The following is a 16,615-nucleotide window of genomic DNA, read 5'->3' on the forward strand; positions in this document are numbered from 1 at the left end:
CTAAGTTAGCCTTTTTGTTTGTTTCTTTGGTTTGCCTTTTTTTGTTTGGGTTTGTTTTTTTATTTTTTTGAGACAGGGTCTCTACCTATCCTTGCTTGTTCTGAAACAGTCTGTAGACCAGGCTGGCCTTGAACTCATAGACATCCACCTGTCTCTGCTTCCAGAGATTAAAGCATGTGCCATAACAGCAGGCAAAGTTTGAAAACTAGTGCTAAGCACCAAACCTTTAAAAAATGTCACATATGTAGGTGTTCTGCCTGCATACATTTCTGTCCACTGCTTGTGTTCCTGTTGTCCACTGCTTGGTGGAGAGCAGCCAGTGCTCTGAACCTCAGCCCTCACTCCAGCCCCAGCAACCGCATCTTTTACAGTAGGCATTTATTATTTTCCATATTCTACTCTGTAATGTTAGTAGTAATATTTAATAGCCATTTTTTTTTTATTTTATTTTTCTAACCAGAGTGTTTCTTTCCTGACTGACTGAAATCCTCATGATGAACTGATGCTGCAGCAGCTGCCCTCCTGGGGTTGTTAGTATTGTTCCTTCACGGAATCCAGGCCTGAATCTGCCATAGACAGAGTTTAGGTGCCTCATCCGCCCAGGCGGGCTAATGTTCCGTCCGTAGCCTTGGCATTCCAGTTATACTTTCTCTTACGCTTGGCAGGGAAGCCACATTTGCCACAGCTCAACTTCTGAAGGTGGTAGGCCTTAGAGCCACAGCGGCGGCACGTGTGCGTCTTAACTGTGACGCTTTCCAGAGTGTGCTGCTCCTTTCGTCATCGTGCCTCTGCCACCGTGGCCAAAGGGACCGGAAGAGTGCCAAAACAGTCTTCAGCTACATTTCCAACTTTGTGTATTGGTCAAATACTGTGTAGTTTCTAAATATTAGTCCAAGAAGACTGGAAATGACCCCGACATTAAGGGAAAATATAAAAATTTTCTCTTGTTTTTAGCTAGGATGTGTAGGCCTCCTTGAATGTTTTCTTCAAATTAAGGATGACAGAGTTTAGAGACTTTGAAGTTCATCAGCTCATTGCTTTAATTAAGATTAAGATAAAAGTTTAAAAGCTGATCTCCATACACTTTAAAGGAATGATAACCACGTCTTTACCAAGGAAGATAAATGTCAATGGAAAAGACAGCCTTTAAAAAAGTGTGTGGCCCCATGTGTAATATATAACCGTAATAACACTGTAGACTGCAGGTGTCAGAAATCTGAAATTTTCTACTGTCAGTGTGGACAGGACACCATGGTATGTAATGAGGAGAGCAACAACAGCAGCACAGAAATCATCGGAATTTTAACATTTCCAGTAAGACTACCAAACGGGAAATGAAGAGCAAATCAGTTGAATTATGTTAGGATGAACACCTGGTATCTCCACAGGAGTAAATTATGCAATCATTGTATGTTCCGCGTGTAATTAATATATGTGCATGTGTGATATGTGGATGTACACACGCAACCACATATATGGTGTTCTGAGAACCTGTGGCGGTGTTTCCTTCTACATTTACGTGGGCTGCTGGGGCTGAACTCAACTTCTCAGGGTTGTGTGACCAGTGGTTTTACATGCTGAGCCTACATTTATTTTTATTATGTTTATGCTAAATAGGATATATATGTATATTGAACCCTATATATGTCTCTGTCTGTATATATCCTATGTTTATATATGTGTATTCAGGGTATATCTCTATATACCCTATATAAAAACCAATTTCTTTTAAATTACAGAATTATACTTTTTATTTACTTTTAAGTCAGGCTGTTTTAAAGTTGAGGCTGGTCTCACACTGTATAGCTAAGGGCAACCTTGGCTGTCTAATACTACTGCTTTTCTCTTGGCGTTGGGATTACAGACCACTACTCTCAGCTTTTTGTGGTCTGAATATGGAACCCCGGACTTCATGCTTGTTGAACAAGCACTGTACAGCAGTTTATTTACTGAGACAGGGTCTTTGTCTATAGCCCAGGCTGACTTTGAACTCATTTTGTAGCCCAGAGATAATTTCTCTATACATACACATACACATGTATTCCTTAATTAATGTTTATTCACACTCTCTCCCCTTCTCTCTATATATGCTTAGTAGCCTACATTGGCCTCAGGCTTACTATCTGGTTGTATATGGCCTTGAACTTCTGATCTTCATGTCTCTACCTCTCAGGTGCTGGGTTTACAATTGAGATCTACCATATTCAGTTTGTAAATAGAGGGTTTTTCTTTTTTGAGTCAAGGTCTTAATAAATAGCCTTGCCTGGACACAGATGCATGAACCCCCCCCCCCCCCCCACACACACACACAGAGTGTGAGTGAGAGTGAGTCTAGGCTGGCTAGACTCTAACTTGCCACAGTTCTCTTTCATCAGCCTCTAGAGCACTAGGATTGGGATTATAGGCATATGCCATCATACCTTCATTTCCAATAAGCTCTGTCACAATTACTATACTGCTCGAAGCATTTGGTGATGGAAGACTTTAAGAATAAGGTGCACCTTTGGATTTGTCTTCATTGTGAACTCTTGAGCATAAAACTAAGGTCTTAGGGAAGTCAGTATAACCAGAGAGCAATTGATGTGGTTATTCTCACTGTCTTACATAGGCATATACAACTTGGAATAATTGATAACTACCTATGAATTTCTTATCTGTGGAGTGGGACTTAAAATTTGATTGCTGCTTTATATTTCTTGTGGAAAGAGAACTTACATTGTTGTTTAGGAATGCGTTAATACTATCAAGTAAGTTTTTTTTAATGCATCCATGGACAGTGTGTGTGTGTGTGTCCGTCCACATGATTATGTTACATAGCCCATGCTGGCCTTAACCTCCCTGTAATCCTCCTGCCTCAGCTTCCCGAATGCTGGGATCACAGGTATGTGCTGCCATGCTGGAGAGGATACATCCAGGAACTTATTGTGCAGTAACATTGTTTTCTCCCACATCTCAGGCAACAGATTTTCAACTGGATTTTTAGCTCTAAACATGGAAACTAACAACATAGAACTTTGGTTTTGGTAAACTACTCATTTGTGGTGAAAATCTGGCAGGTTTATGATGCCCCTGGCTTGAAGCAGTTACTGTGTGCCAGGAAGACAAGGACTTCTTTTCTTAGTGTTTTATCGGGGTGTATTAACATAATGGTGTTCATTGCAGCATTTGCACAGATGTACATAATGTATCTTGATCATAATCACACCCCTCATCTGTTTCTCATTGCTACTCCTAATCCCCTTCCTCTTTCCAGTTGGCCTGCCTTCTTCTCATCCCCTCATGATTTTGTGTTTGTGACCCAATGAGTTTCATTAGGGTTGTCCACAGAAGCGTAAGTGAGAGTTTACAGGAATAAATGTGCCTTCCAAGAAGGCCTTATCACTGGAAGAAAAAAAAATCTTCCATCATCAGCCATTAACTGTGCATAAATCTGCAAGGAAGGACGAGAGAGCAGAACTTTTAAAAAGACTTTATGTATATAGGTGCTTTGTCTGCACACCAGAGGGGGCATTAGATCCCAGTATAGATGGTTATAAGCCTCCTTGTGGGTGCTGGGAATTGAACTGAAAATCTCTGGAGGAGCAGCCGGTGCTCTTAACCTCTGAGTCATCTCTCCAGCCCCGAGACAGAACTTTAATAAACATATGTAACTCAGTTTGGCCTGGGACTTGCTATTTCCTCAAGGCTGGTCTCAAACTCATGATCTTGCATCAGCCTTCTAACTACTAGGATTACAGATGAATTATGGGAATGTGACACCCTGCACAGAATGTCTTTTAATAGATACGATAGGTTTTTTCCTCCTTAATATTTTAAACTGAATCTGGAGCCTTGTGTATCCTGTCTAGTCAAGCAATACAAACATTGAGATACATCCCCAGCTTTCTTTTTCACTTTAAAAAACAAACAAAACAACAACAAAAAAATTTCTTTTGAGCTGGGTGTGGTGGCACATGCCTTTAATCCTAGCACATGGGAGGCAGAAGCAGGAGGCTCTCTCTTGAGTTCAGGGATAGCCTGGTCTATATACTAAGTTCCAGAACTACACAATAGAAGGACCCTCTCCCAAACAAAACAAAAAAAGTGTTTTAAACATTTATTTGCCTAGTATGTTTAAGCACACTACTGCACATGTGTGGAGATCAGAGGAAAATATGTTTCTCAGGGATTGAAGTCAGGTTGGCAGGTTTGACAGACATTTTAGTCCATTGAACCATCTTGCTAACCTCTCATTTTTTGAGAAAGGATATCAGTAAGTTTCCAGGCAAGCCTGGAAAAATCTCTAGCTTCTCTAGTAGCTAAGGTTTCAAGTCTTTCTCCCCAGGCCTAGGTATGAATAAGTTTTTAGTACACAGTAAGTTTTAGTTGATGTTGATATATAATCATAAGATTTCTTGCTTTCTGTAGTCTTCTACAATTGTAGGGCTGACAGAAATGCCCTGTGGATGAAGGTATTTGCCACCAAGCCAGACGATCTGAGTTTTGCTCTCTGGAACCCATGTGGTGGAGGGAAAGAAACAGCTTCGAGTTGTCCTCTGCCCTCCACACTTACACCAGACTTGCAAGTGTATGTGTGTATGAGTGTATGGAAAGATTATTAATATAGGAAGCGTCTTTAATACTCCTGGAGTGTGGGTCTTCTTGTCAGATGAGAACACGAATGACCTACAGCAGTTTTGAGTGAACTGCATCCATGATGTTATGGAACATAGTAATCCCCTTTTTTATTTTCTATGGAAAAGAATTGCCTTTTGAGTCTTAATTCATGGTTGATCTTTGTTCTTAAAGTTGATCTTATGTCCTAAAGTTGTAAAATCTTCAGAGCCCAACTTTTTAAGACCTATTTGCAATTATTGTTGACATCTCTAAATAGTAGAAAAGGTCTTACTTGACTGTAAATTAAAAAATGATTTATTTGTTAATACAGTCTGTATGCCATCTGAAAGGAATTCCTAAGTTTCATGAGATTAATTTCCAATTAAGTGCTGGAGTATTTTTGCAATCATAAATTCTGATCCTTGTGGTCACACCCAGCCACCTCCATCTACTACAGCCACTCAGTGGCTGTTTGTCTGAGATAAAATGTGCAGCTTTCTGCTCGTTCTCTTCATGAGGCCTATGAACAAGGCCTACTTGCCATCTGGTGGCTACATCAGTAATGGTGACATAACTAAAAGTAGTGGTTAAAGATGGGTTGAGCATTAGGACATTGGAGCATGTACAATACTGAGTTTGTGTACTTTCTGTAGTTTCTTTTACTCCTTATCTAGCTTTATTCCATTGTAGTCAGATAGAACATAGGATGTTATTTCAGTTTTCTCATGTTTGTTGAGGTTTGCTTTGTCTCCTGATATGTGCTTGAATGTGGATAAAATTCAATGTGATGCTGAGAAATGTGTTCTGTAATGTTGGATATAATGTAGATGTCTGTTAGGTCTGTTTGATTTACCATGTCATTTAACACTAGACTTTCTGTTATATTTTATCCAAATGACCTATATATTGTTTAGAATGAGGTGTTGAAATTGCCTACTGTTACTGTGTTGGGATTAATTTGTGACTTTATAGTTAGAACTGTTTGCTTTATGAAATTGATTGTGTCTGTATTTGGTACATATATTTTACAGCTTTAATACCTTTTTTTAAAAAACTAGACTTATTTCTTTTGTGTGTGTATGTGTAGGTGTGTGTGTAAGTGTGTGTGACGCGCGTTACAGGATGCATGTGTGGAGATCAAATTACAGTTTTTAGGAATTGGTTCTCTTCTTCTACCATGTGAGCCCTGAGTACTGAACTCTGGTCTTCAGGCTTGGCTGAAGGTGTCTTTATCCACTGAACCATCCCTTTGGTTGTGTGTGTGTGTGTGTGTGTGTGTGTGTGTGTGTGTGTGTGTGTGTTGATTTTAAATTTTCTATGTGTATGAGTATTTTATTCGCATGTATGTTTGTGCACCACATGTGTTCCTGGTGCCCACAGAAGCCAGAAGAGGGTGTGAGACCCTTTGGAACTGGATTTAAGTACAGATGGTTAGAAGCTACCACGTGGATACTAGGAACCAAACCTGGGTCCTCTAGAAGAGCAGCCAGTTCTCTTAACTGTAAAGCATGTCTTCGGTGTAACACCCTCTTGATGGATTATCCCTTGAATATAAAGTGAGATCTGGCTATTCTGACTAATTTGGGTTTTTCATCCTTTTACCTGAAGGTGGTAGCTATCTTTAATTGTAAGGTGTATTAATAGGGGTATTAGGAATAATAAAAAGATAGATTTTGTTTCCTAACCTGGTCTGCTAGTCTGCCTTTTTATTGTGGAGTTGAAGCCATTGATACCCAATTATTAAGTGTATATTACTTCCTGCCATTTGGTTGGGTTTTCTTAGACTTATTTGACAAATGGCCCCAGTATTGTTTATTAACTCCCTTGGCCTCGTGGATGTGTTCATTCTTCTCTTCAGTGTGAAGTAGTTCTCCTAGTGTCCTCTTTAGATCTGGTTTTCTGGTTGTAAATTCCTTTAGTTTGTTTATCATGGAAATTTTTCTTCTTCTTAAATTATAATAGATTGATTTGCTGGCCAGTTTCACTGTTGGTTGTGGTCTCTCAGAGCTTGGGAATGAATCTTTCCGAGTTCTCCTAGCTTCAGATGTTCTTCTTAGATAATCAGCTGTTATTCTGATGAGCCTGCTTTTATAAGTGACTTGACCCTTCTCTCTTGCAGCTTTCAGTACGCTTTTAAGTCTATTTTTAGTGTTTTAAGTATAATGTGTTATAGACTCTCTCTCTCTCATTCTCTCCCTCTCTCAATTCTTTCTTTTTCTGTGTAGCCCTAGAGGTCCTGGAACTCGCTCTGTAGACCAGGCTGGCCTCAAACTCAGAGATCCATCTGCCTCTGCTTCCCAAGTGCTGACATTAAAGGGATGCCACTGCCGCCACTACCTTGGCTTATTTTTGAGATTATAATATAATTACATTTCTCTCTTCCCTTTCATCTCTGCAAATCCTTCTATATATCCCTCCCTGCTCTCCTTCAAGTTCATGGCCTTTTTCATTAATTGTTAGTGCATGTGTATATGTGTGTGTGTGTATTATGCATATATATTCCTAAATATAACATGTTCAGTCCATATAATGTTACTTGTATGTGTTCTCAAGGATGATGGTTTTGCAGTGGGCAAACTTCCACTTCTTCCGCTCTGAGCTTTCCTCAGTTCTTTGTGTAGGGTTGAGGCCTCATACCATAGGCTTTTCCTAGTCCATTTTGGCATGTGCATTGTTCTGTTGTTCTGTGCAGCTCACATTGGGAAATCAAGTTGATGAGACTTTATAGGTATAGCTTCTGACATTACTAGGAAACATAATCTCACAGCAAACTCTCTGATCCTCTGGTTCTTAGAGTCCTTCCCCAACCCCACCCCAATGTTCCCTGAGCCTTAGATGTGAGAGTGTTTTTTCTTGTTTGTTTGTTTGTTTTTGATGTCTCCATTGGGACTGGGCTCCACAAATCAAACTCTGTGATTTGATTGGTTGTGGTTTCGGTAATGTTTCTCATCCATTGCAAAATGAAGTTTTTCTTGATGATGGGTGAGGAATACAGTTTTCTTTGGGTATAAGGACAAATGTTTATATGTCATAGTTAGGGATTATGCTGGTTTAGCAAATAAATTAGTAGTAAATTAGACTCTCCTCCAGTATCATGACTTCACTAACACTGAGTAGTTTGCTAGGTTTTCATCCACTGAGAAGTTTTCTAGTACTGGGCATGATTTGTTGAGTGGGTCTTAGGTCCAATTAGAGTGCTATTGCTTATCACCAAAGTATGTGCACCATTACCACATCCTTAGGTATTATCATGCTATGCTGGTTGTTGATGTGATTAATAGGTATCATAGCTGAATATGACTGTTGGTTGTCTCCCTCCTTTGGAAATTTTGATGGAACCTTCTAGTACCATGAAAGTTAGTCAAGGAGACTTTCTTTTCTAGTCTTGTCTATTTGATATTTTGAAAGCTTCTTATACCTGGATGGTATAAGACATCTCTTTTTCTAGATTTGGAAATTTTTTCCTATGGTTGTACTGAAAATATTTTCTGTTCCCAAGGAGTGTTGTTCTTCTCTTCGTTTTGTACCTATAATTAAAAGAATTGTTCTTTTCATGGTGACTAAAAGCTCTCTCTCTCTCTCTCTCTCTCTCTCTCTTTCTCTCTCTCTCTCTCTTTTTGTCATTGATCTTTACTAAATGATCCAATTCTTCTACCTTATCTTCAAGCCCTAATGCTCTATTTTCCATAGGCCCTATTCTCTTGCTGAGTCTTCCCACTGAACTCTTATTTTTAAAGATTTATTTATTATGTATATACTGTTCTGTTTTCATGTACCTGCACACCAGAAGGGGGCACCAGATCTTATTGTAGATGGTTATGAGCCACCATGTGGTTGCTGGGAACTGAACTCAGGACTTCTTGAAGAGCAGCCAGTGCTCTCAACCTCTGAGCCATCTCTCCAGCTCCCCTACTGAACTTTTTATTTGCCTTTTTTTTTTTTAATTTTTAGCATAATTTTAGTTTGATGTTTCTTCAGAAATTATCTTTATCAAAATCCCATTTCCACATCTTTAATTGAAATTGCTAATTTCACATCTTGAATTCTTTAGTTCATTCAGCTCTTTTAGTTTTGCTCTCTTGGAGTGATGTGTCTTCTTTGAGTTGTTTGCACATGGTTACTCTTTTGAATTCTTTGGAAGGTTTTCCAAAGAGTTCTCATTGGGAGCCAATACTATAGGAGTAGTGATTTTTGGAGAAGACATATTATTTTGGCTTGTGATGTTGATTTTGTTTCTGCACTTAGATTTGTGCATTTGGAATTTGTTTTTCTTTCTTTGTAAAAAGTCAAATCATAGTCTTCTGGTGGAGGAGATTACAATGTTCAGGAGAGGTAGTGTTTGGCTCTGTGAGACTACTGTTCAGGGTTGTAGGCTTTCTCTCCTTGGTCCTCCTCTGAGGTTCAGCTACTGTCTTGGTGTCAGCTTCAGACTCCCTCCTTGGTCCTCTGCTTTCCTCTGAAAGCTCAGGAAGCCCTGCACCTGTGGACCTTTCCCTGCATTGGTTCTGGTTTTCACCCTGGGCCTGTGAGCCTTCCCCTGGGTTACCTCAAGTCCCTACCTGGGGTCTATAGCTTCAGCCTTGAATTGTTGTGTGAATTTTAAGGACAGATATATATATTTTTTTTCTTTTTGAGGCAAGGTCTCTCTACATAGCCCTGGCTGTCCTGGAACTCACTTTGTAGATCAGGCTGGCCTCAAACTCAGATCCACCTGCTTCTGTCTTGCAAGTGCTGGGATAAAATTATGTGGCAGCACATGCAGCTAAGGATAGATGTTTTTAAAGTTTGCATTTGTGTGTTTGTGTGTTTAGTTGGTTAGTTATTGTGTGACGCACTGCATGTGGAAGTCAGAGGACAACTTCTAGGAGTTGGTTTTCTTCCTCCACTATGTTTGGTCCACAGATTGAACAAGTGCCTTTACCAACCAAGCCACCTTGATGGCCCAGGATAGATGCTTTAGAACCCAAACATTTAGTCAACACATTGCCATTCATTTTCCTAAAGCATCATTCAAACATGAAATTGACATTAATGATGATGTCATTTATTATATTTAATGCTATATTATTTGTTATTAATATGTTAAGATATTAATGTTATAGTTCATTTAGCTATAATTTTTTGTACTGTCTTCAGATTTTTAGGTGTATTTTATTCTAAGAGCACATCTAAATTTAGATGGCCAAATATTTAGAGTGAAATGAAATATAATACTACACAATAGTAAGCTTATACTTAGTGAGGGACGGCTTTATTATGCTTTAGTTTTATCTTTCTGATTTATATTTGTTTGGTTTGTTGATTTTGTTTTTTAGACAGGTCTTACATATGGCTCTGCCTGTCCTGCAACTTGCTATTTAGACCAGCCTGGCTTTGAATCATTTCTGCCTCTGCTGCCCAAGTGCTAGGGTGTCTTTTTGTTTTGAGACAGGGTCTCCTGTAGCCCAAGCTGGCCTGGAAGCAGAAGATGACTTGGAACTCACTTGTACCTCTACCTCCTGAGTACTGAATGTACAGGTGTATACTACCATTCCTGGCTTGGTTTATTTTTTAACTTAAATTGAATTTAAGCCCAAGACTCATGAATTTAGTTGCACTAACCACATTTCCTATGTTCAGTAGTCATGTGTGTTTATTAACTTCCATATTCAAATGAAAATGGTATTGTGAGTTATGGAGTGGAAAAGCAAGAGATGAATTTCAGGTTATTATAGTAATCCGACAAGAGACGATGAGTTGGACCAGAGTGGTAATAGTAGAGGTTATGGGAAATAATTGTTTTCAGGCTTATATTTTAAATATCTAATCAGTTGAAAATAGACATTTATTGAGATGGAAGGTACATTTCCTAGGTGAGGTGGTTTTTTGTTTTTTTTAGGAGTTAGCTTTTTAAATATGTTAAGTTTGGATACTTTTCAGCATCAAACTACAACTAGAAGGGACCGAATTATCTAGTTTGTTTTCTATGGCTATGATAAATACCATGGCCAAAATCAACTTAGGGAGGAAAGAGATTATTTCAGCTTAAATGTCCAGGTCACAGTCCTGAAGGGAGGTCAGTATAGGAACTCAAGGTAGAAACCTGGAGACAGGAGCTGAAGCAGAGACCATAGAGGAATGCTGTTATTGTCTTGCTCTCCTTGGCTTTCTCAGTCTGCTTTCTTATACGACCCATTCCCACCAGTGGGCTGAGCCTATTAGTATTTGTAATTAATCAAGAAAATGATCTAGGGGTTTGCTTACTCAAAATTGTATCAAGTTGACAAACTAACCAGGAGTTGAATCTAAGTTTGGCTATTTAATCCAGAGAAATATCAGATTCTTCAGTGTATTTAAATGCATGAGGCTGAGATCACTTTATCTAATAAGGAAGGTTGACGAATGAGGTTGGAGGACTGAAGCTGAGGGCTCCAGAACAGTTCAGAGAAGAGGGTCAGCCATCAACAATGGAATAGCCAGCTCTAAGAGAAAACTTAAAAGAGTGGCTAGGATGCCAAATAAAAAACAGTATTGTCAAAACATGTAAAATGCTACTGAAAGGTTAACTTGAGCTGAAGTTGAGACTTGACCTTGGATTCAGCAACATGGAGGTGATATTGATAAGAGCTATTTAAGTGAAAAATTAAAGAGGAAAATGGGAAGAGGTTCAAGAAAATCAGCAATGGAGGAAGTGGACACAGCAAGTGTCGGTAGATTTTGAGAGTCATTTTACCATGGAGGCCAACAGGCCCGAGTTGGTAGCTGTTGCTGTTAGGTTTAAGTGGCAGAAAGTACCGTGGCGGTTCCTCATGCTGTATACATCACTCCAAGCAACAGATTTGATGCAAGAGGTTTGGGGGAGGGGTATGAAAGGTGGTCTGGGAGTGGGCCATGAGAGAGACAGGCTGAGAGACCGAGGCAGGGTGAGTGATGTTGTCAAGAGGGACCTTTTAAAGGGTGTGTGTGTTGCATAGGAAAATGTGCAACAGTGAAAATACACCGCACCTGGCAGTGGCAGCTGGCACTGAAAGGCAGGCTGGTGGAGCACCTGATTTCTAACAGTAGCACTACTCGTGATCAAGAAAAGGTGGATGTTTTTGTTTTGTTTTTAAGATAGAAGAAATAATGGGTGTTTATGTGCCAATGAGACTGATCCAGTAAAGAGAAGGATTGTTTTAATGCAGCAGCTAGAGTAATGTAATTTAGACAGGTAAATAAATGAATTACCTGTTTAAAAAAAATAAAAGAGCATGTTGAAGTAACAAATGAGGAAAACCCAAGAGAAATGTGTGATCTATAGGAAACATCCTACATGAATTTGCTTACATCATTTTCTCTTCTTTATTTTCAGTTGGGGCTTCCTATAAGCCAGGCTGGTCACAGACTTTCTTTGTAGCTCAAGATGTCCTTGAACTCTTAATCTTGCTGCCCTGTGGGCTGTGGGATTACAGCCATGGGTCTCCTCACAGGCTAGTCAGATGGTTGAGTGGGTGAAGGTGCTCACTGCCCAAGCCTGGGTGTCCTGGAACCCATAGAAAGGTGGTAGGAAAGAACTGTCCAGTCAGAGCTGTCCTCTGACAACTCTACAGGTACCATGATTTGCACTTAACCACTCACTAATTTATTATTAATCAATAAATTTTAAAATATATACTTATCATACAATAGAATTAACCCTTCTTAGCTTGGACTTTGAAGAGTTCCACAAATAGCACCACAATACGTAGATCCTATTTTGTGACATCATCTTGCTGTTTGTGGCTAGCCTGGAACTAATAACTCACAGCAATCATTGCCTCAGCCTCAGGAATGTTGACATTACAGGTGTCAACATCATGCCAAACAGCTGTCACCTTAAACTTCCTTTATTTGGTTAGTTTTTGAGACAGAGTCTCTTTATGTAGCCCTGGCTGTCCTGGAACTCATTATGTAGACCTACCTGCCTCTGTCCCCAGGTCCTGGGATTAAAGGCCACCACATCCAGCCATTTAAAGTTTTGTTGAAGGCTATAGGTTGAGCTAGACACTGAAACTGGAACCTCTGCATGCAGGATGTACTAGTGCTTTTTTTTTCTTTTAAATTACATTCGTTTACATGTATGTTTACATGTATGTTTGTGTGTTCATGTGTGCTTGCGTATACACATATGCAGTCACTTTCCATTTACCCTGTCAGTCCCAGGGATTGAATTGAGGTCTTTAGGCTTAGCAGCAAGTGCCTTAATCCATTGAGCCACCCTGCCTCAAACATTGGCTCCTCCTGTTTCAATCTCTTGTACTAGGATCAGAGTTGCATACTGCCATATGAGTCATGAACTTGAGAAAATAAAGATATCATCTAGGCCATTTCAGAGCAAGTTTGGCATCCTGTTGGAAAAATTAGGAAATCCAATCTGTGCTGATGAGTTTTTAGAATTTTGTGTAAGAGAGTAAGCTGTGTACTGAGATACAGTCAAGGCAACCCGGATCATTTACTGTAAAACCACAAGTAAGAAATAACAGGTTTTATGAGAAGCCCAGAGTCATATCCAGGACGGAGACCACAGAAGCTGGGCACAATTTCTAAGGATAAAGTGACACACAGAGTAGAGGCTTTTAGATGGAACCTCTATAGGATAGTGTACAAATTACTGACTTAATTGGACTTCAATTTCTTTATGGATAAAAGCTACTGTACATTATTACCTAAGCATTGGTGAGATCCCAGAGGAAAATACGTACAGCAGAGATGAAAGAAGTCATTAATACAAGATTTGGGGGGAGAAGAGAGATGGCTCGGCTCTTAAGAGCTGGCTGCTCTTCAGCAAGTTTGATTCCTGGCACCCGTATCGTGGTTCACAACTGTCTGAACCTCCAGTTTCAGGGAATCTGATACCCCCTGGTGGCTTCTGTAGGCACCAAACATTTACATGGTACACAGATGTGCATGCTGACACAACACCCATACGCATAAAAATAAATAGTAAATTTATAAAAAGGAATGGGGAATATTGCAGTGTAGAGAGAAGTAACTATGAATGAAAATACAAATAAGCTTATAGACAAAAGAGGATGTGGTATAATTTCACACGGATAGTCTGATTTTCTTACTGGGATGGATGATGAGTGCCTGCTGCGGACTGAGAAGTAAGACAAAGAGATTAAAGAGTGTGATCAGGCTTTTTGTTGGTTGTGGGTTTTTGAGACAAGGTCTCCAGAGTAGCCCTGGCTGTCCTGGAACTCATTGTGTAGACCAGGCAGGCCTTGAATTCAGAGATCCACCTATCTCTGCCTCCTGAGTGCTGGGAGGAAAGGTGTGTGCCACCATGCCTGCATATGATCAGGCTTTGGAAGTTTGAGGATGTAGGCCATCTAAAGAGGGACACTAGGGAGGTTTCTTTTGGGTTGGTTTCTGGTTTTCCCCACAGTATCATTTTAGTACTGGCCTTTTCATGTTCTTCCTGGGTGATACCCTTTTTGATTATATTGATATCTTCCAAGTAAAACATTGAGAAACTTTTAGTCCAGGGAAGTTTAGTAATTGTTGTAATTTTAAAATCTGTTGACTTTTTGTTTGGGAGAAGTGGTTTTGGTTTTGTTTGTATTGTGGAACCACTTGGCTACTATTAGCTTCTAATTTTAACGTGTTAAAGCCATTTGAAACCACTACACCAACCTCCCTTCTTCTACCGTCAATCACTGCGTAGCTGGGGCTGGGAATCGAGTTTGTAGTAGAACACTGACAGAGACTATATGATGCTTTTGTTTTGCTCACAGCAACTCAAAACAACAAACACAAAGGCTACCACTTAGATATTTTTACTTTAATTTTAAAAATACCGCAAATCTATACATTTGGCATTCTGAAAACATGAGCTTCAGCTTTTGTAAGAGAGACTTCTTTTTGAAGCATGCAGCAGTAACTGCAGACACCCAGAATTTGTCACAATGCTGAGAACAAGTAACTTTAATGTTCATCTATAAATGGAGCATCTATCATCCCACCAAGACTCAGGGAACATTTTAGAAGGAATAGAAAGAATATAAGAGGCAAAGGTTGGGCCAGAATGTTGGGGAGTGTTGTCTTCGGGTGTGACACGGCTGTGAGACTCTTGAACTCATAGCAGCTCTTAGTGCCTGTATAAGATGTACACAAGATTGGGGCCATCAGCATCTCCCTGTGGGGTGGGAGGGGCTTAGGAGGGCCCTCCTCCTGAGGGTCTGTCGGTTAGTAATGGTGACTGGAGGAGGCAGCGGGGTTTCCCTCTGGCATGACTCTGGGAGGGCACCCTTGCTCCTAGCCTCTTGCCTATAATGAAACTCATTGGATCACCAAAAGAGAGAGAGGTGTGAAATGATGAAATGACGAGGACGGGGGTCAGTAGTGATTGGAGGAAGACAAAGAGTCGGTAGGGAAGAGCAAGTGAATATGATCATATTATATACATGTAAGAAGATATCATAATGAAACTCATTATGTACATATGCTAATAAAGCCATAGTTTTATTTCAAATATACTATAAATTTACTTGTTTTATGTTCATATTATACTTTATACATTTTTATATTCTGTACATGTACTAAAGCTCTATTTGGTTTTGTTTAATTTTTTACTATAAAATACAGAACTTGGTATGGATTTGAGGCAAACTGGCCATAAACAGAATTTCTTTAAAGTGGCTAAGTTTAAAAAACAAGTAACAAAAGAAACCTTCTAGTACAGCAGCAACATCACAAAAAATATGTAAAGTACCCAGATAAAACACCTGTTTCACGATGCTGCAATTTTTTGTTGTTGTTAAGTAGACAAACTAGTTTATAATTTTTCGGTTAAATACAAATAAGAGTATTTAGCAGAACTGATTATATTCACTTCAACAAAGAAGTTAGTATGTATTTTCAATTAAGAACTTATTTTTTTGTTTGTTTGGGGTTTTTTGTTTGCTTGTTTGTTTTGTTTTTGTTTTCTGTTTGTTCCAGACAGGGTTTCTCTGTATAGCTCTGGGTGTCCTGAAACGCACTCTGTAGACCAGGCTGGCCTTGAACTCAGAGATCAACATGCCTCGGCCTCCCATGTGCTGAGATGAAAAGTGTGAACAATGGACATAAAAGTTGTTCAGTCAAAACTTGGGATGCAGAGGCAGGTGGATCTCTGTGAGGCCAGCCTGGTGTACAAAGTGAGTTCCAGACAGCCAAGGCTACACAGAGAGACTCTGTCTTGGGGGGTGGGGGAAGCCTGCACAGCATGGTACAGTATGTCTCTAAATGTGACTTAGCAGAATGGGATGGGACCATTGGAGTATAGATACAAAAGCCAACTTGGTACTACAGAACACTCACTTCTGTATTTTCCTGTCCTTTCAGGTAACGCTTCATTTGTTGCGTTTCCAGTTTCCAATACCAACTCACCAACAAAGATTTTACCGAAAACCTTAGGGCCAATAAATGTGAATGTTGGACCCCAAATGGTAAGAAAATTATCAGACATCAGAATTGACACTTTGCTTAGGCAAGACTAGTTTATAGAATACTTATGATGAAGATGTTTGGTCACACGGTCTCCTTAATTTTAGTTCTCATTTACTCCGTATAATTGATTAAGTATTAATAAAAGTTTTGTGTTCTCCATGTGTAGTTTTTGACATTTCAATCTGTGGGTTCTGAATGTGTAATATTAAGGTTTTTGCTCCCTTTATGAGGTCTTTCTTGACTTTTGTTGTTTAATTAACTTGAAATCTATTGTATTCTACTTGCCTTCTGTTTTCTTTTCGTTATAAAATAACTTTTGTGGAAACCATATGTTCTCATATAAGTTGAATATGTAACTGAACAGTTGAGTTTATACATGGAACTATAGACTTCAGGGTTGTTTTTTTTTTTCCCACTAAAATATTATTGTAGGTAAGCTCAAGCTTGAACTCACATTTTGGGAGGCAGAGGCAGGAGGAGCTCCACAAGTTACAGGATAACCTGTCTAGTGATTTCCAAGCAATCCAGGGAACTACATAGTGAAGCCCTGTTTGTAGAGAGAAGGTCAGGGCAGAGAGGGGAAGAGAACAAG

General features: G+C 39.5%; 1 protein-coding gene across 9 annotated transcripts in view; it reads left to right on the forward strand.

Moving 5' to 3' along the window:
* The window catches only part of Tfdp2 (transcription factor Dp-2), a 127,245-nt gene that overhangs the window by 63,302 nt on the left and 47,328 nt on the right, over window positions 1-16,615 (forward strand). For all 9 annotated transcript variants that reach the window (XM_055629590.1, XM_055629589.1, XM_055629591.1 and 6 more), the window contains one exon: window positions 15,919-16,022. In XM_055629590.1, coding sequence (XP_055485565.1) covers window positions 15,919-16,022 — 104 coding nt within the window. The remainder of the gene's footprint in view (window positions 1-15,918; window positions 16,023-16,615) is intronic.

This window comes from Psammomys obesus, unplaced genomic scaffold, assembly GCF_907164565.1.
Source record: "Psammomys obesus unplaced genomic scaffold, mPsaObe1.curated_primary_1811, whole genome shotgun sequence".
In the NCBI taxonomy this organism is placed as follows: Eukaryota; Metazoa; Chordata; class Mammalia; order Rodentia; family Muridae; genus Psammomys; species Psammomys obesus.